Source organism: Hesperophylax consimilis, chromosome 7 (assembly GCF_061612785.1).
Source record: "Hesperophylax consimilis isolate HC1 chromosome 7, BYU_Hcon_1.0, whole genome shotgun sequence".
Lineage (NCBI taxonomy): Eukaryota > Metazoa > Arthropoda > Insecta > Trichoptera > Limnephilidae > Hesperophylax > Hesperophylax consimilis.
The window spans coordinates 1,943,068-1,971,009 of NC_142842.1; the positions used below are offsets into that span (position 1 = coordinate 1,943,068).

Consider the following 27,942-nt stretch of genomic DNA (forward strand, 5'->3'; position numbering starts at 1 on the left):
GTTTTTACTACGGAATGTTAATTTGGAAACAATAAAGAATTAAAAAAAATGGTTTTGAAAAACAAAGTAAAATGAAATGATTCGTTTACAAATCAAACCAAATTTAAATCTATGTTTTATGAAGGCTTTATTGCTAAAACAATTATGTCATTACATTTAATTTAAAGTTTTGAGCAAATTCATACCAATCACTTGTTGTCTATAAATATAATAAACACTATTTAAAATGAACTTTGGATAATAAAGTATTTTTAGACTACATAGTAATAAAATAATAAGATGAGAAGGTCACATAAATGTATTATTAAAAATACAATCATGTACACCCAAATCCAATTGCTATTATTTAAAATTTATTATTAATCTTTGTTAAAATATTCTCGAGACTAGGGAATGGTACCAAATGTTTATAATGGTAGAAAAAAATCTAATTCATACTTTATATTAAAAAAATGTTAGTGCAGTCTTTAATGTTGATCTAAATTTCTGCAATAATAATATGAACAGTTTATTCCCTTGAGAGCGTAAATAAATACAAATGTATAAAAGCATGATATTATGAAAAAAAATCAACACAATTGTTGTAAAAAAGTTTTCTTTGAATTTTTTTTAAATAAATTAAGAGAAAAAATCAAATGATTATCTAGAAGAGTATTTTTAAAGAACTGTTTCGTTTGTAGGGTGGAGGTTTTCTATCAAATCGCAAAATTATGGTAGGTAATTGAAAAAACACAAAACAGTTAATATGTATAGACAAAAGATTGAACACTACCTTAGCTTCATTCATTAATGTATTGTCTTTTAAGAATAATAATAATATTAATACCTTTCCTAAATACAAAACATTCAATAATAATTAATGTATATAATAATTAACTAGAATCTATTGAAAACAATATAAAGCCTGTTATGACATAACAGTATGACTGAATTTCTTAAAATATAAATCATTTTATAGAATCTTCGGCAGAGTAAAGATATAAATTGTACTATAAAAAATGATAAGTGCTTCATCTAGAGTTGTGATAAATAATCTATACACATCCAGCAAAGTCATGGTTATAAAATAACATGAAAAAAATAATAAATTTATCAAATTTACATTCACACATAAAAATCTTTTAAAGTTGGGAAACCTTTTTAAAGTAGGTATAAAAAACAATCTGCATTTCATACTTTTTTCAAAATTTTAAATAAATTTAAACTATGTGAAAGTTATAATCATAAAAACTAGAACTTTAATCATTGCAAACTGCAGCCAACTGGGAAAAAAATCGAACTTTATGAATTTTATTATTTTACTTGACCTAGGCTAGGGCATATAAATATGTATTATAAAGTATATCAGACGAGTTCAGATCTAACTTTCAATATTGACGACATATGTTTATATCGTCACTACCAATTGGTAGCTTTTAAGTCCTCAACTGTCCACAGTGGCCAATTCAAGACATACATGTTATCAAATTGATTTGTTTGGTGGAATATCCACCTGTGAAATGTCAACCCTAACAGTTGATATTATGTGACATATGATCATGACTAATATTTAATAACCGAGTGGATTCAAATCCAAAATATCAATCTTTAATCTGTTTAAATTTTTGCAGAATGACACCATTTACTCAATATTTTTTTGTTTTAGCACCCTAAGAGAAATAAATAACACCTAAAACCAAAAACACTTATGAAATATTGCGGTCAAAAATTTCTTACACTATTTTGTAATCCGAATACAACTAACTTATTCATTTACTTTATTGAATCCAAATTTGGACGTTAAGACACTGATGTCTTATCATATCTTAAAAGGTAGGAAGAGAACAATGATTTGACCGCAAACATACAAATTATTAATATCTGATACTGTAATATGAGGCGACTTTTCGATTGGGGGCGACTTCGATCATTGTGAATATCGGCATAATTCTCGCTACCACTCAGAAATTACTCGTTTCTTTTTAATGATTTTTTTTTCAGGCAACGTGGATACAATAATACTTAGAAAATGGGTGTCAAATTCTTTGGATTCTAGTTATAATCAAACCTATTAAATTAATTTGATTGAATTAGCTGTTTTTTTAGATATTTCAGACAGATAAAAATGTAAATACATGTTATAAGCTCCTCGACAGTGATAATAATTTCGTGACATTTATTTTGCAAAGTATATCAGTGTAAAGTCGGCCCACTCCGAAAGGTGATTTTGATCACTATGTTTATTATTGATTCCACAAAAAATACACTTTTTTTTTAAACATAGTAATATGACATAAAATTTTTCAACACAAATGTTTCAAAGTTCAACCAAATCAAAGTCATCCCATTTTACAGTAGTTATAATCTGTCAATTTTTTTAACAAATTGAGTTTGATAATTTGGTGTCCCACTCGAATGAAATAAAAAATTATTTATTTATATTTTTTTATAAATATAAATTTGGCGGTATTTAAAAGCTGGCTGCGGTTCGCGTTAACATCTAGTTAGTTGGATACGACTAAAGATAGTTGGGAATAACCTCTAACCCTGGGTGCTGCTGGCAGGCCGTCAATCCATGCAGCAGCAAGCAAGGCTGGAGCTGTGTCCTCACGCAGACAGCAGGGTCTTGATGTTCTTTGGGGTGGAGTGGTGGTTCAGATGTCGGGTGGTGTAGCGCAGGGCGTTGAGCAGGGGCTCTGCCTTGGCGGGGGGCTGTTGCTGCAAGAAGCGCACGCAGCCCTTCACGTCCACCGACGAGGAGCGGCAGAAGGCCCCCGACGGGTGCACCCAGTCGTACAGGATCACCAGCCCCACCATCACACGCAACACCAGTAGCGACGTCTCCTCTCGGCTGAATTGTGCCACTAGTTTACTGGAAAAGAAAAGAAAAAAGCATTATAGCCTGTGTCTCAACATTGCCCCACCGGATTGTGGTATAGTCTGTACTGAATACAACCTGGTCTCAAAATTTAAAAAATGATGTGGTTATAATGACAATGACTCATTATTCAATTCAAACAATACACCAGGTGTTAAGGAACGTGCTTGACTTACTTTAACCAGTGTTTCCTGATGTTATTTGGAGTAAAAAATGTAAATGAACTTTTGGCCTTATATCGGACGCATGTGCGTTATATTTTAAGAATAAATTTTATATTGTTTTTGTTTATATCTGACGCTACTGTGTTATATTTGTAGAATTAAATAAATATTGTTTTTGTGTATAATGTTAACCCGCGGATGTGACATTAATAAACTATTTTAAATTGTCGACATTCACGGAACCCTGCATTATGTACCTAGCTATAAGATTGACACATTCCTGAAAATAACTTGTAAAAAATAAACGATAAACAAATGGCCAGCGGGTAGAAAGTGTGGTTAGTCTGAGGCTGGCTCGTACGCTCCAACGGCACTGGAAATCCGACCAATGAGAAGCCATAAACAGGCAGCCGCACCTTGGCCGACCTTTTTTTATGTGCCGTTGTAGAGTCGCAATTTTAACAAAAAGCTTCTATTTTTAATTTTAAAGTCTCTTTCCATCGGGTCGCCCTCGCCTCGGACATATCTTCGCACCAGCTACCTGCAGCTTCTGAAAATTTTATTGGCCCTTATTTGAGTTCTGAAAATTTTATTGGCCCTTCTCCCTCATCGACTGAAGTAACTATCCGGCGGGAACCACGAGGCTTGCAAAGACCCTAGCATACTTAACCGCCTTTTTAAAGGCGATCTTTCACTTATTTGCATTTTGCACAAAAGTCGTGTATGTACTAGAAACGTCTTTTTCAGGACGAAAGTCAATTAATTTGCATTTTACAAAGTCGTTGGCGGCGTGTAACTAACCCCTATTTTACAGTCTGTGTGCACATGACATTTAGTCGGGTACAGGTCTTCGGTGACTTTTTTTTTCTACAAAAACATAGAAAATAAAAATGAATTGTCAACAATCAGTGTCGACATGTGGAAGAATTAATTGTTTTTGAAAAATAAACATAAAAGTCACCGGGGACCAAAATTTCTTTACCATTTTTTACTCTAAATAATGTTAGGATTCACTGGTTAAAGTAAGTCAAGTACGTCCTTTACACCCTGTATGGTATATTTGTGGCACGTTCCAGAGTGGTAGATACTTTCAGTATCACCCTGGTAAAAGTTCAGAACCGAAACGTTGCTCGAAATGGCTTTAGCCATATTTGGTGACCAGATCTGAATAGCCGGGTACTTTCTCTTCCCCATCTCCTTTCCCTCTCTACTACCTTCAGACTTCTGCCTCACAACATACCCTGATTGGGGATGCAACAGTCTCACAGACTCCAGACAGTTGGGAGAAGTTGAGATGTTTGTGCAGTACTCGCACATAGAAAAATAGCATCTGTCTGGTCAGTGGCTGAGTTGGAATTGCATCTGGTTACCACCAAGGCATTGTGAGTATAATTACTCCTAACAAGCAACATTTTCCCCTTACTATGATGATAGTAGGAGATTTTAAATTTGTCAGGTTATTCATAATCCGGAAAAGTTTGTCTTTTTTTTTTAAAATTAAATTAAATCTCCGTTGAATAAAAAGCATTTGTCTTATCTGTAGATTGAGAGAAATGTTTTTTATATTGAAAAACAAGAAATGAATTAGCATAATATTATGTTCTTTGAGTTAACTTTGCTTAAGTCTTTTAGAAGCTTATGTTACAAACATTTGTAACCTTGCATCCATAATTACAAGAACTGGTTTGTGTGCACAAACCGATGGCTCGATCGACTAGATAACATTACCTTACCCACAAGGATTTTAAAACCAGGAGAGTTAATTATAGTTATTAATTACGCTATTGTTTTGAAAGGATTTACAAAATCACTTATTTAAAATATAATGAGCAAACAAATCGTTACATCCCATACCAAAATTATTTGATGACTACCCGGAGCTGGTGGCACTATGGCACCTTCAATATTGGATACCTAAACCTATTTCTTAGTAGTGGTTTTTAAGTACTATATTTTTGCTGTTTTGTGCTGACAAATAAAATATTTTTTTAAATTAAATAAGGCGGAACAGGTTTTTTGTAAGAATTAACAGGTTTTTCATAAGAATGAACAGTTTTTTTTGTAAGAATGAACAGGTTTTTTGTAAGAATGAACAGGTTTTTTGTAAGAATGAACAGGTTTTTTGTAAGAATTAACAGGTTTTTCATAAGAATGAACAGTTTTTTTTGTAAGAATGAACAGGTTTTTTGTAAGAATGAACAGGTTTTTTGTAAGAATGAACAGTTTTTTTTTTGTAAGAATGAACAGGTTTTTGCAAAAATATTTCATTCTTAATTTTTTGATAAATATTTCCCATTTCGAAAAAACCAGTCCCTAAGAAAAGACAAGCATATTTACAAGTAAAATAGGCAATAATGTGGGGAAAATGCTCTAAAATAAGCACCATCGACAAAAAGGCTGAAATAAATATAATCCATTGCCCAATGATGAGAAATCTTTGATAAATCCTTGATGATTGAAAATAAATAACGCTTACGGATTCTCCAACATCCTCAGGCACACCTTGGCCATGGTGCCCAGCGTCTCGGTGGTATTCTCCAGGTCCTGCTGGTTGTCGGCCACGAACTGGGAGGTGGCCTCCGACAGCACCTTGAGCATGGGCGTGGCGTGCGCGTAGAACAGCGTGATGCGGTTGGCCAGCTCTACGCCCAGCTGCTGCGCGGGCATGGGAGCCGGTGAGCCAGGACCGCCCCCCTCCGTCCCCGCGCTCACTAACAGTGGCGGCGGCACCGAGATTGCTCCCCGCGACACGATGCGGCGGTAGTAGCTGAAGTCGTTCTGGATGGCCGGAGTCTTCATCTGGAATTGTTGAAACATTTTAATTAGTTTAAAATTATATTACGGTGGTCTGATAGCAGCAAGAAGTGTAACGTTTGTCTGTCAGTGATGAGCAACAAACACTATTTCAAAAAATTTGAAGTAAAAATAAAATTCTTTTTAAAATTTTTTAACAACTGTCTCAACTGCTTCCAAACATCTGGAGCCAGTGAGATTATGACACCCCGATTGGGGAACGTTGTTAGATTTATTATTATTATTATTTATATATGTGTATAATTATAACATTATTACACTTATATACATTATAAAATATTTTCTGTACATGACGTAACGTTTTAGTAATTTTTTTATTAAAGAGGAGACGGTTGACGTAGAGTTCCCGTGACCACTTAGGTCATAGGCCCATTGTGTTATCTCCCACTTTCATCATATTCCCGGTCCACTTTATAAAGGTCACCAGGGTTTTTATTAGATATGTGGCTGTCTTCTGGTTCTACAATGTGTCTTTCCAGTAGCGATGGGTCATGAATCATTTTATTAGGAGCGGTATCCACGGTACCAGCTCAATATATTTTGTTTGAGCAATAGCCTGATACCTCACCCCGGTACGGCTCCCCCCCCATACGGCTCTCAGCAGAAGTCAATGAATGATCGTACGACTCTTGGTACCGGTACGCTTCCTCATACCATGAGAAAAATAAGATGCTAGGTAATTAGTAGATGTAGGTACATATGTCCAAGTACAGATGTCGGACTGTCAGACGCCGTTCATGTCTCCGGGTATGTAATTAAAATGAATACTGGGATCATTTTAATGTCGCTATTTTTCTAAAATATCTCATCTTTTTCTAAAATAATAATAGAGCCGTAGTACAGTTTACCGAGAGTCGTATGATAATACGGCTCATCAATAAGATCTAGCCTAATTATGCGGCTTGTTCATGAACGACTCATCGCTACTTCCCAGGTATCTGATCCTTGTTCCCAACAGAGCGGGACAATTTCTGAATAAAATAGAATAATAATAAAATTCATCTATTATTAATAAAATAATCTGAAAAGTATACAGGGTGTCCGGGGTGAAAGTGCAGTAACTTCGGGAGGTGATTCTACATGATGGTAGAAGTAAAAAAGATGAATAACTTTTTTTGAAATTTCAACTTTTAGATGTACTTTTCAGCTATAAACGAAAAATTGCGCCGGTGTGTGCGTACTGCATTATTATTGCTTTTGGATCATTTGAAATTTTGGATCAATAGAAAACCCTTTGGTCAACTGTTTGAATGTAAGTAATTTATACAGGGCATTTAGAAATATTATAATATGTCAACAACTGTGCCATCTGTGATCCATTACTCAAAAAATATTACTGATAAAATGATTTCTATTCATCTAAACACAAAATACAACAGACGTATCTGTCTGCAGGGGCGGATAAAATCAATCAAATAAACATTATTTGCATGCGAAATGTGAAATCTGAACCAACATTGCAGGGGTGTCCACAGTATCATGTTGCGTATTACATGCATTAGTATTCAGATCATATTTCATCAATAATAATATAACGTACATTTGGTTGCATGCTGTGGCGATGATTACTGTTGTGATTGGGAACATCCGACTAATAATGATATTAATTCAGGATTTGACAAAGAATAGTTGACTGCCAAGTTAATGCAATTTGATTTTAACTTCATGCTGTTTTACTGAAAGGGGAATACAGAGAGGATAGAATTTCCATCACCTCTATTCTGTCACACATGCTTGTTTCATTCCCATTCATGCTTTTAGATTATGAATTTATAAAAGTTGTATAACCACTCATTAGCGGTACCAAATTTGGGTAGCACTGCTAATGTCCTTGAGCTATAGCTAACTAAATTTGGGTAGCACTGCTAATGTCCTTGAGCGATAGCTAACCAAATTTAGGTAGCACTGCTAATGTCCTTGAGCGATAGTTAACCAAATTTGGGTAGCACTGCTAATGTACTTGAGCGATAGCTAACCAAATTTGGGCAGCACTGCTAATGCTCTTGAGCAAAGGGTAGCACTGCTAATGCCCTTGAACGATTGGGTTGCTGTAGGTAGATGATTTTTATGAATTAAAATGAATTTATTTTTAACATCACTAATGTTAAACCTAAAAATGTGGGACAGCCGGTGAAATACAGGTGGATTCATTGGTTTTAAACCACAGAAATTTATGTTTCCGTATTAATATTCGGAAGGTACGATTTTTGGAATGAGCGTGGCCAAATCCAAAACCTAAGGCCTGAAAATTCAATCGCTTAAGGCATTTTTACTATCGAGTGGATAACAGCTGATTGAAGTTTTTATATGAAATAAGCATAGATAATATAGCAAACATAATGATTTAAAAACATAAAATACTTTAATGAATCACAGGTACCGCGGTACACTTGGACTCATAAAAAATAGGAAATGTTGTATTAGATGACCTACTGCAGTTAGGTTGTCCTTAGGGTACGTATACATTTGCGAACCGTACCACGAATTACGGGAAAGGAACGAATCAACTGCAAGCGGGGTTTTGCGCCATTTGCGGTTGCTTCGTTTCTTTTCCATAAGTTGAGGTTCAGTTCGGCAGTTCGGTTCGCGGATGTATACGTAGCAATGTGTTGCTATGTTTGCTATCTCACTTTCTCTAATGGAGCTGAATATCTTTGAGAAACAATCAAAACAATTGTATTTTTTGTAATAATTAAATAATTTCTTGGATTGACTAGTGTTTGCCGAGCAATGAAAATATTTTCTCATCACACACGGAGGCATTTTGTCATTTTTTTAGTGTAATTTACTTAGAGGTAGCACACGACGTTACACAATACGCAACGCGTGGCAGTTTAGTACTAAAACTACGAAATCGAAAGCATTACAATCAACTTGCTTTTGGCTTGCCACTTTGAGGTTTCTACGGTGGGTCTATATATATTGTAACGTCATTATTGAAAACCTTAAAATTTGTAGTAAACCTCAGTTTGCATATTTTTATAGAAAATGCAAATAATTGTTAAAAATAAAAAGTATCAATTATGGCATAAAACCAAAGTTACTCAATTATTGTCATAGACATATTCTCAAGGAATATAATGTAATGTTGTTGATTCAACTGATGAAACTAATTAGTAACAATGAATGAAGAGTGACTTTGAATGCCAAAATTAAATTAATACAATATATATTATCATACATAACACTGTATATGAATTATCTAAAGGAAGTGAGGACACGAACATAAATAATGTATGATTCAATTTGGGAGTTCAATGAAACCAGAAGCTTGATTGATTAATTGGACCTTGATGGCTTAAATTATAAATTCTCCCAATTAACGAATTGACTCTTTGTGTTTCAACCAGAAAGGAAGTGATATATATAATTGCTAATTAACACAAATTACTTCACAATATTCAATATTATAAACACCACAAAGTTGTAAAAATATCTTCCCTGAAAAACATTTTCCATCCTTTTTCTTCTTTTTTTATCAAATTCAAAATTAGTACTATGTAAATAGTATCGCCATTAGGTAGGCTATCTAAATTAGTCATAGGTGCCTACCTAATTTTTTTTTTACTCTTCAGGCCAATTTGTTCAGTTTGGCGAACAAATGGCTATTTCCCGTAAAATCAATTTATTCGATTTTCAGAACAGCTCATATGATCTCATAGAAATTGTTGTCTTCTTACTGTCTGGTTATAAAATGAACTAAACGGTGTTAGAAAGAGAAAACACCATGCTTTATACTCAAGTCTAGAAGTTAACCACAGAAGAATTAAAATTTACACCTCTGAGGTGAATTTGAGAAGAATTTACAAAACTGTGGGACTACTTTATTTCCTCCCACATGTGGCAATACTAAAGCGAATTAATCCGCCGCTAGACGCAAGCGAGCACGAGAAGAGAAATCTCCATTCCTGTTTCAACCTTCGATTCTACCGCCACTCTCTCTACTCTTTCTGTCACCGTCTCCGCGTTCTGTAAAATTGTAATATTCTTCCTCACAAATTTAATTAATTGTGCAGACACTCATTTCAATCTCCCATCTCCTGAACACAATTTACGGTTCGGGCAGCCACCTTAAATTACAAATAAGCATAGCTCTCATACGCACATACACCCCCCTGCCACAAAACTTTATGAATTTTTATACGAGTGAGGTGGCAATAATGTTTATAGTACATTTGTCTAATAAAGTTTTTTTTTTTTGTTATCAGTAATTTTCGTTCAGTGTTTAGACGAAAAACTGAAAGGTGAGCCATATTTAAAACTTTTTTGTTTGATTTCATAATATTAATATTTCAAAAACAGTTTTTAATTTTAGGATACACTCAGAAATATCCAATTTTCTTGGATTTAATTGAGAAGCGGAAATAGACACTAATTCTCCGACATTCTGACAGCATCTTGGAGAAATATAACGGTCAATATGCCAGAGGCCTGAGGGGATAAATGATGTCATTTTGTTTAGAAAAGTTGCGCTTTTTTGAAATGTTGGTAAGTTACATTGTCAACGGATGTAATGTACAGGCAGGAGATTGAGCCACGATTATGTAATTACATTCAATTGTAACACCCCTGTGTATATGAAAGTCACCTCATAAAAATAGCATTTTAAATTAATGATACTAAAAATTGCTTGAACTGGTTGGAAATTCTGAGAAGCATAGTTTAAGTTGTTATTTAATAAATGTAACGAACATGGTTTTATTCGTCTAGCATCATTGATTCCTTCGGCACCGTTGCACAGTCGGGAAACACGCAAACCATGCGCCCAACATTTGTAAACAGTTGACATTTGCCACATGACAATGGGTCGTTTCTACGACTCGTTCTTAAGTTCAATATCTCGGCTGCGGAACGATTTGCCGGTCTCTGTGTTTTCTCTCTCCCACAACATTTTTTCTCTGCAAGACCTAGATTCACTCCTTCCTTTCCACAAAGACCCTCCACACAGCATCCCCAAAGATCAGGAATTATTTTGCTAAGGGCATCCTTCGTGGAGTTAATATGCATTATAATCCACAGCTTTCACTAATTGGACACTTGCCCGGTTTTTGGGGTGGCGGATTAGTGGGAGAGCCCTGTTTTCTCTTGTATTAAAAAAAATTATGTACATTTATAAAGTACAAACCTTGCACTCGTCAAATTTGAGGACGAACTCCAAAATCTCAGCGAACTGCTTCACCAGCGCCTGCTGCTGCTCCAAGTGCTGCGTGGGGCTCATGGGGCCCCCCACCAAAGACCCCAGAAGACGGGGCACCACCTGGAATCAGAAACAAACACAATGTTACTTTTACATAATCATTTTATTACTAAATCCAACAACGGATAATGCGGATTAATGTTCCATCTGATGACATTAGCTATCCATTGGTTTAAATTAAAAAAGTCAAATTATTCCCTAAGGATAATCGAACTCCTATAATATTATCAACTGATTTCTGTTGTCTTTGTTGTGTGTTGTCCTGAATGATATCAAACATCACTGAGAAACAGCGTTTGTCTCGGTTACTCCTACTTACTGTTATTAGCGAGAAAGAGACAACAAGCATACATTTGAATATTTGAAAAGTTTTTACAATTATTCGAAAAGTTCAATAAAGTGTTCCATTTATTATTTAAAAAATTAACTGAATATTTTTAAATTATCATGCTTAATTTTTTGAGTTATTATGCCTTGTTTCGCTTTTATCTAATATTTCAGACAGCATTACACTGTCTGACACGTTGGCTAAAGATGGAGGATGTGCAACACGGCATAATACATAAAAAATGAATTGCAATAAAATCTTCATTGGTATGGTATCTTATATTTGGGCATTTAGGCAGTATTGTTCATTGTTCAACTTGATTGGCTATATGGAAATTGTATACCAATCGTTTTGTTCCTAAATATAAATAAGTATCTGTATAAACAATGAGATATAGGTCTCCCATTTCCTTATCTCCTTGTTTCCTGTGTGTAAGAATATTTAATCAAAATGAAACTATACTAAACCTGTACAGTGGGTAATAAATCCTCAAACTTATGGCACTGGTTGCGAAAATCGTTATTTTTTGTAATGATTTGTGCGAAAGTGAAAACAAAATGTAATGTAATAAAATATGTGTAAAACCTCACTAAATGGCCCAAAACTGACCAACTTCAGTTTGTGTAGTTGTATTACAAAGTAGGCTTTAATTTCAGACAGTACTTTTATAGTTGGAGTGTGGTATGTACAAAAAAAAAAACATTAAAATATATGTATTATTTTCAATGAAAGCAAAATCCATTTTCTCGATGGGACCCGATTTTGCCCTTTTGAAGTGTGTTAATAAGATAAGTTGAAAAAATTTAAACATAGTTAAATCGTGAGTTATTATTTTTGCTATGACTTACAAAAGCAATTATAAGATTTCCACAAAGAAACGATTACCTTGGATGCATACAACATTACAATTGAATATAGAAATTTGCTAATGTCATCCAACGATTTGTAAATGAACAACAGTTGCAAAAGGGATAGTAGTTTGGGGATCTGGTGAGGAGGCACGAAATGAAAGATGATGTGTAGGTCACAGTGTTTTATTGTGTCAGGTTGCCGTATATGAGATGACTTGAGTACTAATGATGAAGACTCCGGATGCGGACCTCAGGAACTGGTGAAGAGCGTGGATCTTCCGGGTGCTCCAGTACTGACAGGGAAGCCGAAGGTGCAGTGGACCTGGTCGGCGGTTGTACGGGAGATGCATAGACTAGCGGGGTTGCCGCGTGGTCTAGGTGCGTGGATGTAGCGCTAGTCAGATGTGCTGGAACCAGGGCGCTGTGATTCGGTGTAGCGCTGGCCAGGGACGATGGCCGGGGCCAGGGTGCTGTGATTATCCCGATGGAGTCCATGATTGAACCGTGCAAAGCCGGGTGTTATCCCCCCTCGCGCAGCGGAGGGGAGCAGGTTGTCACTCGCGAAGTCTCGCTAATTGTTGAACGACTGATGGCTGACTGACTGACGAGTTCCTTCATGCTGTCGCTTTTATAAGGTGAAGAAGCTTCTGGAACATTTTGGTTGCTATGTAGATATGTATTGCCAAACCAAAATTAAAAAGAATAAAAGAACATCCAAAAAGCTTCTTTGGAAGAACATTGAAACTTCTAAAATGACGTTCGAATCAAATAGTGGCGTACCACTACAGTAGGAACATTTTTTCATTTGTTTAACGAGTCAAAAGTAAAAAATAAAGAAATCAAAATTTATGAAGCCTTTATGACAAGCATTATCTAATAGCAGAAACAGCTTGCTAAAGAGGTATTTATATTAATTAATGACGTTTTAAAATAAGATTAGACGGACGTAGGATGTGGCGTACCCAATTTTACCCTGTACAGTGTACAATGTTAAATACTAATTTTATACAATTACCTCTCTGGTTGGAATCATTTATGTCTTAAATTATTAATTAACTTATCATTTGTAGTATCAAACTGACCACAATGCATTAATTTTAAATTTAAAAACAATGATGCAGATGACCCACTCATCGTGAGGATTGTTTTGGAAAATAATGACCTTTGCGGCAGATTGGTAAGAATGATGTATGCCCTGAAGACACGTTCGAAACCCAATAATATAATACTACGCACATAATTACTTTAAGTTGGATTGTAGGAGCCATATTAAACAAAAGAGAATGTAATAACATATCTCTAAATAGTATAAAATAAAGTCGCTATCCACATCTGTCTGTGCGCTTAGTTCTTTTAAACTAGGGAACGGATTTTGATAGGGTTTTCTCTATCATTCAGAGAATTTCTTCCGGAAGGTTTACATATATGATACTTGCATATTATATTTGTAGAAAGTAGAGAAAAGTCGATGTTTTATAATCAAGATGTAAAAATATATTATCGGGGACTACATTTCTATAACACTGGCTAAACCTCATGAGATATATCAAAATAATGTACTACAGAAAGATGATATATATCTATCTCCTAAGGATAACTCCCAGCAACTCCGGGTACGCGTCAGCTAGTATGTATATATGTAAGTTACTAAAAATTACATATTTGTAAACAAGGATATACAAATGGCTAAAATAAAAGTAATAAACAGACGTCAACAAAGCAACTCGGGTCAAAATATTGACGAGTCAATTGAAGTTCCGTCAATCGTCTCCGGACCTCTTTACGTATTTTACAAAGAATTATTTGTTTGGGTAATTTTATTGCCCTTTGCCATCAGCATTTCATGGCATTTGTGTAAGTTAATTTGGTTGGCTTCCTCATACAATAGTTTTTTTTGATAAGTTCAGATGGATTTATACATGTATATACTGAAGGTCAATCTTGTGGCTGTTTATCAGGGTTTCAGCGCTGCCAATCGAGGAAAATTTATTGTTACTTTTGCTTCCTATTGGCTTAAATTTGGCATCTTTGTGACCACAATACGTTGTTTATAATTTGTATTTCACAACACTCTGCCCTTGAGGAAACCGCTGGCCCAACTTTCGGTGAGCATGTGGCAGATACGGAGCAATTAAAACTCATAGAATGGAAACAGTATTAAGTGAAAAGAACAAATTTATAATGAAATATTACACTAGTCGAATATAAAGTGTTTTGCAAAATAAAAAATAAAGGTCTGAATTATGCCTACATAATATATTATGTAACTTTTGTGCGATGGAAATGTTACTGTAAGCATTCGTGGAAAAACGGTAATACTGTGAGAGATTGGATCAGCTTTCCATGGCTACAAATAATTCTGTCGTCATGTAAACCTTCATAGGTTAGTAAGTAACTAACCATCACGCTGTTTCACCGCAAGGATAGGCAGAGAGGACGAACCGTCAAGCAACTCACACTCCTTGCTTCATTCACATTCATACATTGTCTCGTACATAACCTTAGTTAATCACGTTGTATTAACTAGACAAAATTTAAGAAAAACTCGAGTATTGTTTCATACGGCCTTTCATATACCAGAGTTGACATCGCGTTTGGGTCCCACCCAGGCGTAGTGTGTTCAATTCCTCGGCTGGCTAAGTCCTCCATCACAACACAAGCAACATTTTCAGCTTACTGTGGTGGTAGTAGGAGATTTTCAAATATTGACAGGTTATTCGTAACCAGGGAATGTTTGACTTTCTTTTAAAAAAAATTAAAGTCGTATTAAAAAACTTTATATATAATAAGGGTTCCACGGCAACTCAGGACAGTGGCAATCAACAAAGTAAAGTAACTAACACACTTCAGGCGGGTATCTTTTGCGCCGGCGGACCGCTGGTGACGGGGGAAAATAAAGGTCCCGCAAAATTTTAATTTGTTTAAATCGTTATATCTTCGAAAATAATGAAAAAATTTCTACAAACTAACTCACCATACCCACACTATAAAATGACTAGCTGAAAAATTACTTTCGTTAATCTTCAAACGCATTGCTCATCAAGTGTCAGGTTTTCAATAATAAAAGGTCACTTTGTTGAAATACCGATGTACACGAAAGACTCGAATATAAATATAAAAAGAAGAATTTTATTGCGATTTAATAATTATGTGCATATAGTTTGGGACCTTTAGAAAGAGATTGGCATATAATATTCATACAAAAACATTGGATAATTTATTCTTTTCTGCCATTGAAATGAAGCCAGCGCAAAAGGTAAAAATACCTTTCCCGTCCTTAAGCAACAATCGACCGAACGGGTAGAAATACCTTTCCTGTCTGAAGTGTGTTTAATAGTGGCAAAAAAGGTGTATAAACCTATTTAATCTAGTTTTTTTTTGCCACTGTCATTAGTTGCCCGGTTACCATACTTCACCAAAATGTTACCAATTTTCATTTTCTAAATGACGAATTTTTTATTAGGTATTGAAATAACCAAGCATAATTCAAAACTCGAAATATGCGTGCAAATGACTCACACTCATTATTAAACTTGGGACATAAACTTAAAAGATCAGACAAAGGAAATCAGTAAGCAGCAGCATTGAAGTTATAAAATTGACATGTCCATGCAATTAACGATAAGTAAGTACCATCCAAATGTCGTAAATAATATTTAGCATACTCCACTCTTCAATTTCGTTGTTCTGTGGTCACAGATAATAAATAATAAGAGTCTAGATTAATAAAAATTCCTAGGAACGACAGGATACGACACAGTTAACCCAAATATTAAAATGTCTGAGTGAGGGTGTGCTTACAATACGTATTACACCACACACACTGTTGCAGGAGGCAGTATGTGATCTGAATTTTAATCTGCTAAAGAAGTGGTCCCAAACCTTTTTATGGCCGCGGACCAATTTGACAAAAAAAATTCATGTTCGATTTTTTAACATAATTTAGATTTTTCAGAAGGCTCTTGGGCCGTGGCCTTTACGGCCCGAAACAGGGCCACGGACCATTGGTTGGGGACCACTGTGCTAAAGGACCTACTTACTATGTAAATAATACGAAATTGATGATACATGTTCATATCAATATTTAAAGACTTCCTGCTTGTTTCTGGATAGAGTAGGTTAATTACTGTATAGTGAAGTTTTGTGTGTGGGAGAAAGTTTGGTTGTTAGATGAATGTTATGAGTGTATTATTAAATTAGAAACATGATCTACACATTTGGTAAGGTAAGAGTCACCCTCAATGAATCATCTACAAAACCCAATATGATGGGTAAATAAGTGGTCCAACTCCACCATGAATCACACCAAAAGTTCATTGCAGAATGGGGTATTTTCACAACGAATACCGTTAAAAACACGTGGAAGATTTAAAGTTAATTTTTCTGATTGTGATTATACTACTAAAATGATATATATAATATGTAATTTTAATATTTTCGTTCATAATTATTGATTTCAGAAATGATCTAAAACCGCACATTCAGAAACGGTTCCTATTGCCTACAACGTCCAGAGTGGTAAATACTTTCAGTATCGCCCTGGTGAAAGACCACCATTCAGAATCAAACCATTGCTTCAAATGGCTTTTGCCATGTTTAGTGACCAAATGTGAATAGCCGGGTACTTCGCGAACTGAATCTTTTCCATCACATTCCCCTCCCTTCAGCCTCAGAACATACCTAAATTGATATCATAGTCTCACTGGCTCGAAAAGACTTGAAAGCAGTTGAGACTCTTGTGCGGTCCTCACGTAAAAAAGGTTAGAGTAATATAAATGATTTTGGTACACCGTTGATAGATTTGTCATAACCTCTCCCTCATTCTCATAAATGACGAATGTAACAGGAAGAGAGATTAAAATGGAGCTCTCAGCAGTAAGACCACTATGAGGTTATTTTGAGGATAGCAAATAGAAGAGAGAGAGAGAGAGAGAGAGAATTAGTGGAATTATTATTTAATATAAAACATTACATTATTTCTCTATTATATATATATATACTTAGTACCCATAGTAAAGTTTTTAATACATAAAAAGTAATGAACCTCAAACCACAAAGATTACTCTTTACGAAAAAAATAAAAAAGATCAAAAGAACCATTATCGACAAAGTGTACCCAATATGAAAAATCTACTTAACTGTCTGATTTTAAAGCGTGTGCCTACACATTATATTGCACGCATAATGTTACACTCTGTTAAGTATTCAGATGAAATAATTTTTCTTAGGTGGAAATAATTCTGCGGTACAGTCTACAACAAAAAGCTTACTTCATGTATTTAAAATAATATATATTTGATTAGATCATTAGATAGGTGACGGCTCTAATGAAGTAAGCATTTGTAACTGCATTAAATGGTTACAATTATAAATTTGCAAACCCGCACTCCAAAGCGGAAGATTTTAATCAGAGTTGCCCGGCTGAAAGACGACCATTCAGAATTAAATTAATGTTCTTTCCAATGGTTTTAGCTACCTCTGATGACCAGATAAATAATGAGATTCTCCCAGTTATTATGTCATTTTAACTTCCCTCGATTCCAACTTTTTTTTATTTAGTAAAGATTATACATTCATATACATTATTTAAGAAATGTTCTGACTGCCCAACTAGGAGGATTCCCGTTTTAGGACAGTCAAATTAGGATGAGTATTAACATTTTGATAAGTTATTTGATAAGTATAGTATTAAAATAATAATGAAATAATAGGTATTTGTACTTTTAACTGCCTCTCAATTTGTCCTAATATTCGTTTAGTAAGCTTTTTGTGTGGTAACAAATTATTATAAGTAATAATTATTCGCCTGAAATACCCATACAAATTGAAAATATCTCCTGAGTAAAAATAAATGCCACCGACGGAAATTTATTTTTACTAGGGAGATATTTTCAATTTGTATGGGTATTTCAGACGAACAATTATTGGTTGTAATAATTTGTTATCCTTTGTGCTATGCATATAAAACCATGTCTTACAAACATTAGTTTAGCATTAAAAATAACTTTTGTGTGGTCATCACATAAACAAAAATTCAATGGAGTTAGCAAATTGCAGATTACCTTTCACGCATTCAAATTGCAAAGTGTGTTCAATATTTATTTAAATCTGATAATATTATTACTCCAGCGTCTGGACGGTGTAGGCCCTGTGATTGGTCAAATTCAAATTGTGTTTAAATAAGACTTTAAAGATTAAGACACGATTTCATACTGAAATAGAATCGCCACATGTAATACGATATTTCTTAAAAAATATCGTTTCTGCTCATACAATTTTTGGATAATATCGAAGAAAATATGTCTTAGAAAGTTCATAATCCATTGGATTAATTACATTACAGTGAAAATTATCCACAATTACGTGATTACGTTTGACGTTTGACAAAAAAAGCACGCGTTAATTCAATATGGCCGATACCCGATACGCATTATAGGTGGCCGACTGAGCGCCCCTCTGGCGGTGAAGAAACAAATCAAATGACTGGCGCGTATATTTAAATATGCAAAATTACTTGAAAATCAAGCGTTTAATAATAAGATTTCTTCTGGAAGTTTAGTTCAACTTTGCAATGGCATTTTTCATTATTATTTATAATTTTTTTTTGCTTATTAATTACATCTGATTTTATATTGACATGTTTTCTAATTTCTAAAATTTCTAAATTATTTATTTGCGATGCTTTAATCCTGAGTGAAGTATTTTAAGACCTGAATTTTTATCGAAAGTGTGATTCAAAAGATGATTTGCAAACTCATATTCACTATTTCCATTTAGAACCCTGAGATGTTTTTTAGTTCTGACTTCAAAGTTTCTATTGGTTCTACCTTTGTAAAATAAATTACAATGCAGCCCAATTGAGTTTATAAACTCCTGATTTTTTTGTTTGATTTTCGCAATCTTTATTATTAAGAATATATTTATTCATTCTGTTATTAGTGTAAAACGCCGGTTGAATAGTACCAGGAATGTTTATATATATAATTTTAGAAGTGTCGTTATCCACAAACAGAATTCTACGCCATTGTTTATTTATATCTTAAGAACTAGGCTAAAAATACCGTTTGAAGATAATATGTTTAATTATTTTATTTAGTATTTCAACTATCAATTTATTAGAATAACCGTTATTAAATGTTATTTGTCTTATGAATATATTGTTTTATGGTTATATGCAAAAAAAATTTCAGGCCTTAAAATACTTCACACAGGATATAAAGCATCACAAATAAATAATTTCGAAATTTTAGAAATAAGAGAACATGTTTATAAAAGTAGATGTAATTAACAAGATTTTTTTTTTATAAACTCTCTTTTAAATATTTTCCCACTTAACTGGTCTTTCATATTGTAATTCCTAATTCTTATAAACCCAGCCTACTCTTACCCCTCCCCCCTCCTTCCACTTCTTTTTTCCAAATGTAATCTATATTAAATTTTTGACTTCGGTGTATACTTCGTTCATGAAACATGTATTGGTTGTATATAATAAAGTGAAGTTAAAAAAGTTATTTGTTTTTTAATAAAATAAAGTTTAATCGGATAACATTATTTTACCTATTTCCATTGTATATCAATGCATACGTACATAATAAAATGTAAACATTATATTTATTTATTAATTGGACAATTTGCATGGCGCCGCTTTTGTGAGATATCACCTCAGGGGCGCTATATTGTAATAATCTACCTTTATATATAGATTTTTACTCTCCTGATGAAGGTGTATATATAATCTAACTTTAAACTTTATTAGATACAGTAACAGTTTTAGGTAAAGAATTACCACCAGTTGGAGTAAAATTCACACCTAAAATTCACACCACATAAAAAACCGACTGCTAATTATATTGTACAATTACCCTCCTTTTATCCATAAACACGGGTACAATTAATCAATATGTAATAATGTATTATTTCAGTCAACTTTGTTGTAACTATCTTTAATTGTTGTGACAAACTATACGATATTGATTCAACTTATAGACATTGACGGTTGTAACACATATTTAAGCACTGCAAGTCTCCTATGAGCAAATTATATTAGGTACCATAACAGTTAATATCAGTTGTAGACATGTAGTCAATAATAGTGTTTCATTTGAAATAATCCATCACAAATACGTAAAATTTCATTTATTCATACAACTGTCATTCTTATTATGCCTAAATTGAGCATGTTATTATTCATTAACTCCTTCCTGTTCCGTGTTTTAACAATATATACTCACCCTCTCTCTGTGAATGACCTAATATCTATCTATTAAATGTAACTGTTGTTAGTATCACTTAAACTGGGCGCAGCCCAACCAAGTGCCGCCCGCAGGGCCTAGCAGCAAAAACCCGCGGAGCGGGTTTTTAACTGCTAGTTATATTAATAATACTTTAATTTGGGAGGTGAGTATGGGTACCGCCGCCTCGGAAACCATTCATTGGAAAACCAACACCTCTGCCATAGGTCACTCAAAGTGGTTCGCTACGTTTGGTAACTTTGCAGTTGTGCCCGGGGTCAAGGGGTGAAGTTTGTCCAGGTCTTGGTGGTTAGACCCTTTGACCTCTCCAGCCGGAATACCTTGACCCAACGCCTTGCACTAATATATTTAACCGCTAAGGGTAGGAGTCCTGCATTTGCAGTGTTGAAGAATTGTGCCCAAGCACGGTACGAAGCACTTCAATTGCAGTGTCGACCTTATACATTAATTTTGCCTTTGGATATAACCTTTAGTTGAGGGTTTTTTTTAACATTAACTCCACACAGGAGGCCCTGAGGAAAATAATTTCCCTAAGGGCCTATGCCATCAAATTCAAAAAAATATTTATTGCACTAAAATACAGAGTACAAAGGGTATAGCTTATAGTTTACATCTCTGGGGATGCTGTGTGGATGGTCTTTTTGAGAAGAGGAAATAGTGAACATAGGTCTTGAAGAGACCCATGTTGTAGGAGGGAGGAAACACAGAGGCCAGCAAATCGTTCTACGGCCGAGTTGTTAAACTCAAGAACGAGTCGTAGAAGCGAGGTAAAATATGGTTTTGTCTGCATGTTGGCTTTAGCAAAAAAATATTTTTTTTAAAATTGCTACGGGTTAAGCAATAGTAGTTAAATATTTAATTATGCATAAGAATGAAAAAAATAATTAGTAGCATAAACATAAACATACTTTATAAATAATGAATCAATGATTGCACAACCTAGTCAAGTGCTAGACAAGTAGGTAGACACAATATATGAATCAGGCTCAATACACTTCCTGTTGCCAGTTTGCATTATTTCCTTTTGCTCCGATTAGTATCAACATCAGAATAGTAAGTCCTTTTTTGATATTGAGTACCTATCTAAAATGCAAGCTGAATTCATTATGAAACAGGCCTTATACTAGATTAATCCTTATAGGTTGTGTAATTAGAGATGACTCAAACAATGCAAACTTGGAATTGCGTTTATTGCATAGGTTATGAGCCCAGCTGGCAGTCCATATCCAGTTATATGGAGTGCTGGTACCTAACCTGATGCATGGCAGTGAGGCATGGAACGGACAGAGAAAGGATGAAAGTAGACTGAATGCTGTAGAAATGAAATCCCTTAGGCGAGTGTGCGTAGTAAAACCAAACCGTACGATTGTGTGAGAAACGTGGATATACGCCAAAGAATTATGTAAGCGTTGAGTAAGATTAAGAAAGCGACACTTAAAAGAAGGTTTGGAAATATAGAGCGAATGGACAAAGAAAGGAATGTAAAACGGAACTTTTTGAATGTTTGAAACATACCTTTAACTTTAAGAGGAAATTTAAATTCAGAAAAAAGTAAGAATTTTAGTAAAATCATGGGAGAAGGGAATATTTATTTTGGGATGTTTATTCTGGAAAAAATGTCAGGCTGACAAAGTAAAATGTGTGTATTTGGGAATTAGATTTCCTGAGAAATTCTGGGAAAAAAACATGACTAATTCTGTGTTGAAATATTTTTTGGTGACTGGTGGTAAAAATAATGTTAATGTGGGATTGGTAGAATTTCAAAATGCAATTCAGATGATTTTAATTTCAGATTTAAATACTAAGGACGGGTTGTTTTGGAGAATTTGAACAATTCATCAAATTTCAACGTTCATTTACGGGTTCTGTGAAAGTCCTATTCAAATTCTGTTATTATATCATTATAGGCTAGTTGCTTGACAAAACTGAAATGAAAACAGAACTTGAAAAAATCTTTCACAGAACCTGAAAATGAACGTTGAAATTTGATGAATTGTTCAAATTCTCCGACACAACCCGTCCTAAGGTAAAGATTGTGAAATTTTCAAATAAGTGTTCTGCATTTGGTCAAATCTATGATTTCTTTGGATCATTACTGTCGAAAACTGTGGGAATGGGACGGTGAGTATGGTGCAAGCGTGCTGGCTTTAGGTGGCATGTGAAAGAAATAAAGATTTTTCAAAAAAAAAATATCTTTGGATACCAAAATGCTATCTAAATTTTTTTTTCAAATAAGATCAATAAAGCCGTTTAAAGTCTTTCAGGTACGTCCTGATACAGCCTGTATACCATTAGAATATGGATACCTAAACATAAATCTATTGACAGCTCATTCCTCTTGGAATGATATGGCTTATACGTGCCTGAAAACTTCGCCATAGAACAGATGTTCTAGCACATAGCATGACAGGAGGAATGATGCTAATGAATGAAATTTCTAAAACAGACTGGTTAATTTAAAAAAAAAACTTAAAACATTTTTGTATACCTGTCTTTCCAAATATTAAGAATGTTGAAATATGAAATCTTGTACTGTAAATGGATGCCGTAAAATAGGTAATAATTTTTTTCCGTGCTGTGCGTAGGTTAGTCCTGTGTGAAATCTGGTTCATAAATTTTCTTTGAATTTAAGTGTCATTTTCAAAATAGACATCAGTTATGGGAAGAGTTCTATAGAGAACTATATTGTATCTACCTATTAAAATAATATTATTTAACTGAATTATCAAGAATTCAGTCTATCCTGTGACTTTTAATGGGTCTGCGCTAGTAATAATAATGGTAAGAGTATGTTTAAAGACTTAGCGCAGGGTGCAGGTGGTGCAAAGCGAACACATTATCACTATTATTCTATTATGTCTTTTTCATTAATTTATGTGATACCTTTACATGCAAGAGTTTGGGTACTACCCATAGCCGTATCCTTCAGACTTTCTCGCTGGAATGCTAGGACTAGATCATCTAGACTTTGTAGCAATGTTGTTAGGTTAGGTTAGGTAGCACATAAGCTGCTAAATGGACACATTTGCAATCCTGATGTTGTTTTTTTTTTTTTTTTTTACAGTAATACCGCACAAGAGTCCCAACTGCTCCCGTCTGGAGCCAGTGAGACTGTGGCATCCCCAATTGGGGTATGTTGTGAGGCTAAAGGTATTGGAGAGGGGAAGGAGATGGGAAAGAGGAAGATGGGGAAGTACCTGGCTATTCAGATCTGGTCACCAAACACGGCTAAAGCCATTTCAAGCAACGTTTCAATTCTGAATGGTGGTCTTACACCAGGGCGATACTGAGAGTATCTTCCACTCTGGAACGTGCCGCAAATATACTATATATTATTTTAAATTAATTAATTGTGAAATAACACAAATTAATTAAATAAAATTTATTTGCGCACGCCGGGTTCGAACCCGCGACCTTCGGATCTGTAGTCAAAAGCGTATACCACTAGACCACGCCGGCCGTCAAAACATATTATTGTAGAACATATTATATTTGATCTCCCCGATAACTTTGCCTGGGCTAGGCAACACAGAGGCAGGACCAACGTACCAATGTTTGAATGAATTACTTCTAAACTAGAAATAGTTATTTCTCATATTTATTTTTCTGATACAAATATGAAATAGTAAAGGTCCTAAGACACTTCCTTGTGGTACACCATATTTGAATGGGAGAGGTTTACTTATCTTGCCTCTGGGGAGAATGACTAAACCACCTTTCTTCTGAGATAGACATTTTTCAGTCAAACCTCAGTGAATTCGAGATTAGTATTTTTTTTACAGGAGGCTGCATCTCAACTGATATAATTAATGTATCTAATTGATAAATATACTTGTGTAATATATATATTTCTGAACAGGTTTATGATTCAATGCTCAGATGATTATTAACGGCTCAATGACCTCATAAAGAAACTAACAACAACTACATTCATTTGAACTTGATTGCTTATTAATGAATTCAATCAAACAAAAGATTTGATTAATTTATTGAGATTAGCTTTTGACAAAATATTGATTCATCTATTTATTCACACTAAATCCCAGTTACTTCTAACTCCGTTTCAACTTTTGCACAAATTGTGATCAGCGTAAAGGGGACAACTATTGTGATGTTAAGCTTGTCAGCTTATTCAAATTTGATAGAAAGCAGAAATTCAAAATCAAAAAAAGAAAATGGGACTGAATGATTATTAGATGACAATGTTACATTTGAATTTCTGCAAAACAGCTGATCCTTAATGAATAAACACTAATAATCATACCTTTTCATTGCTTGGGTAGGCAGAGAGGACGGACCGCCACACAAATCTGGCACACATTCCTTGCTTCATTCACATTTATACATATCTTCTGTTATTCTGATTTTTGACATTAATACATACAAGTGGTAGGATTTATTAAAAATAAATAAAATAATTTTTATTCTATGTGATAACGTTCTAAGCGATCTCCACTTCAGTAAATGTTGGCTAGTATGTAGGACGTAGGGGAGAGGAAGAGGGGTAAGGTTGAGAAGAAACTAGATATTCAGATCTGGACCATTTTGAGCAACTTTTCGATTTTGAACGCAGGTCTTTCACTAAGGCGACGTACTGAGAGTATCTTCCATCTGAAGTGTTGATGAAATGCGGAGATTTTCGTTTGATTAAAGAGTAAGGGTATGTGAAGCTTAGTAATAATAATGTTTTCCGATAATAACAACATATAACCCTAGATAGGTAATGTTTGTCAAGCCAAAATGACCAGATTCAAATGCTTCTACCGAGAATATAACCGAGAGTGGCCGCTAGACTCGAGCGCATGGCAGTTGTGCTTAGTTCTTTTATTTTTGAGATACCCCAGAAGTCAGTAATACTCGTCATTTTGTCGAATGGTTAATTCAATAATTTTGATGGTTTTGTCAAACTTGCGCCAAAAAATATAATTAATTCAACTGTCATTGTTGATATACATCTCTTCTCATCACAATGGCAAAGAAAAAGGCAATTATTCCCCAATTATAGTTCTGAATTTAGTGTTGAAAGGTGAAATTAAGCTGAATGGTTTTTTTTTTAAATTATCCAAAAAAACTATTGCCATTTTAGATATGTATTTAGTATTTGAAAATCTATTAAAAACATGTTTTGTTGTAGTGTTGTTTAATTTATAACTGTATCATTCCATATTTTAGTATATAAAATTAAAATAATCGAAACATATTAAAATCCTTGCAATCTACACTAGAAATGTTACAAGTTGCAAAATTAAGCGTGCCAAGCAGTAGGCATCGTCGACCCATCCGTATTATACAAAAACGGTTGATGTACGAACAATTAATATTGCTAGAAGATGAATAAATTAGAAACACAAACATAAGTAATAACACTAAGTACCTACTTGCAGGGTAATTGGAAATATATTATTTTAATGTAGGAGAACTTTTCATATGAAAGTAGTTGTAATGCTTCATGGTCATAAAGCACACTTATTCAGGTTGAATACTGTTTGTTTTCTGGCATAAATAGACATTTTACTGTTTTGTAATATTTTAGTGTTAGCTTGGAACTGGCAGATGAGATCCCTGAGATGTATATGTGGTAAAACTTTATATGAGCATGTTAAAAATTAGGAGATCAATGGTAAAGATTAAGACGGTCGCTTGGAAGGTTTGGGCATATAGAGCATATGAATGATAGAAGAATCAGATGAATAGAATACTTGAATTGGGTCATGTCAAGAGCCAGAATAACAATGAGTATGTATGAGACGATACATGCATGTAAATGAAGCGAGGAGAGTGTGTGCCGAGACAGAGTTGTGTGGAGGTCTATCCTCTCTGCATGCCCCTGCTGGTAAACGGTTTGATGGTTACTTTGTAATATTTTTCTTACAATTTGAAACATTTAAGAGATTAAAAAACACAGGTAGCTTCAATTGTTCAATGAGGTATCTTAAATTAAAGTTTAAATGGTAATTTTATGAGGAAAATTCACCAGAAAATTAAGGGAACTATGTCAACACTAGATAGAGTTAGGAATGAAGTACATTCATATTATAATGTTAATATTATCTATCGGCAATGTAAACGGTTTTATTATCACACAAAAGAAAGATAGCATCACTCTATTTCCATTCAAGTGCATTTTCATAATATTATTGCACTAAAAACAAACATAAGATCTCGTCATGGAATAAATATGCTTAGAACTGTTTGAAGAGAATGTACAGCTGCATAATGTTGACGATAGTTTGAACTTGGACACACCGTGACACATCGGGACAAAGAGTGTATTGTGCTTTGTGCCCACTCAAGTTTTGGCAAATTTACCATTGCAAGATTCAGATATGATTGACGATAAACGGTAATTATTCGAGATCGCTGGCCACGCTTAATACAATTTTTGGTTTAAATCAAACCTTTCGATTCTTCTTAATTACCATAAAAGGCAACATCTGCATTTGGGAAAGTTTAACATTCTAATTTTCAATCAAGTAAAATGAAAATTCGCTTTCGTTGAATGACAGCCATTTACAAGAGTGGCCAGCAATCACAAATAATTACCCAATAAAATTGATGGCTCTATTTGATATCAGAAATCGTACTAACATTGATAAATTTATCATTATAACTTACACCTGTGGTTTTTCATAATGCATGTTAATTTTATGATTTTTTATAAAATATAATGGTGTCGGGCAACTTTGAAAATGAAACATAGGTAGGTACCTACGTATTTTTAATAGAATGACAGTTCAAAACAGGAGACAATCAGATTGTTTTAGAATATTATGTTTATGGCAAGTTATATAATGTCTGAAGACAATAAAAACTGGATTTCAATTGATTAAGAAGATATTGGGATCAATTTACCCGTTGTATCTTCAGGGAATGTTCATAGCAGCGGACCAGCTTGGTGACCAGGGGAGAAACGGCCCTCCAAGCCCTCTCCAGACAAACTGGGGAAGGATCCGCTATGGCCTCCCTGATCTCCTTTCCGGCCCCCTTGTAGCACTGAATCTCATCCAGCACATTCTCAGAATCGATCAAAACCCTCTGCACTTCTTCGAACACTTCTTTCTCGGTTTCCGTTGGCGCGGCATTCTCAAAATCAAGGAACACTTCATAACGTTGTGATGAGCAACATGTAGAGTCGTCGCGCGCCAAGAGACTCAACAATTTTCCCATCTTTTAGAATGCAGACACTTTTTTATAAACGGAAGTCGCACCACCACATTCTAAATCGAATAAACGATTTATCTAAATACCCGACACAAAAGTGAAATATGATTATTGTAACAGGAATAATGCTGCACTTTTTTATTATTAAATGGAATAAATCACTTATTAAATGCGACAGGAAAACAAATCTGCACAAATCTTTCTCAGTAATTCTGACAGATGTACTTCGCGAGTCGGGATTTCAAGCTACTGCAATCTGCATGACAAACGAGAGGGCGTTTCTGTGGTAGAAAGAGATGAAAGAGAATTTTACTTCCG

At 34.4% G+C, this 27,942-nt stretch overlaps 1 protein-coding gene across 1 annotated transcript; it reads right to left on the reverse strand.

Annotated features, from left to right (window-relative positions):
- Positions 1–1,107: 1,107 nt before the first annotated feature.
- On the reverse strand, positions 1,108–27,849 carry LOC149422134 (CYFIP-related Rac1 interactor B). The gene is made up of 4 exons (XM_089633624.1): positions 27,316–27,849; positions 10,961–11,092; positions 5,498–5,820; positions 1,108–2,851 (listed from the first exon to the last, which is right to left on the reverse strand). Exons 1-4 carry the CDS (start codon positions 27,628–27,630, stop codon positions 2,587–2,589), a joined length of 1,035 nt encoding a protein of 344 aa, XP_089489750.1. The 5' UTR covers positions 27,631–27,849; the 3' UTR covers positions 1,108–2,586.
- Positions 27,850–27,942: the final 93 nt, after the last annotated feature.

Excerpts from the sequence above, each read along its gene's own strand:
- LOC149422134 (XM_089633624.1), bottom strand. The coding sequence starts at position 27,630 with ATGGGAAAATTGTTGAGTCTCTTGGCGCGCGACGACTCTACATGTTGC. Across the intron at positions 11,093-27,315 it reads ATTCCCTGAAGATACAACGG|GTGGTGCCCCGTCTTCTGGG; the intron begins GTAAATTGATCC and ends TTCTGATTCCAG. Across the intron at positions 5,821-10,960 it reads TCAAATTTGACGAGTGCAAG|ATGAAGACTCCGGCCATCCA; the intron begins GTTTGTACTTTA and ends CAACAATTCCAG.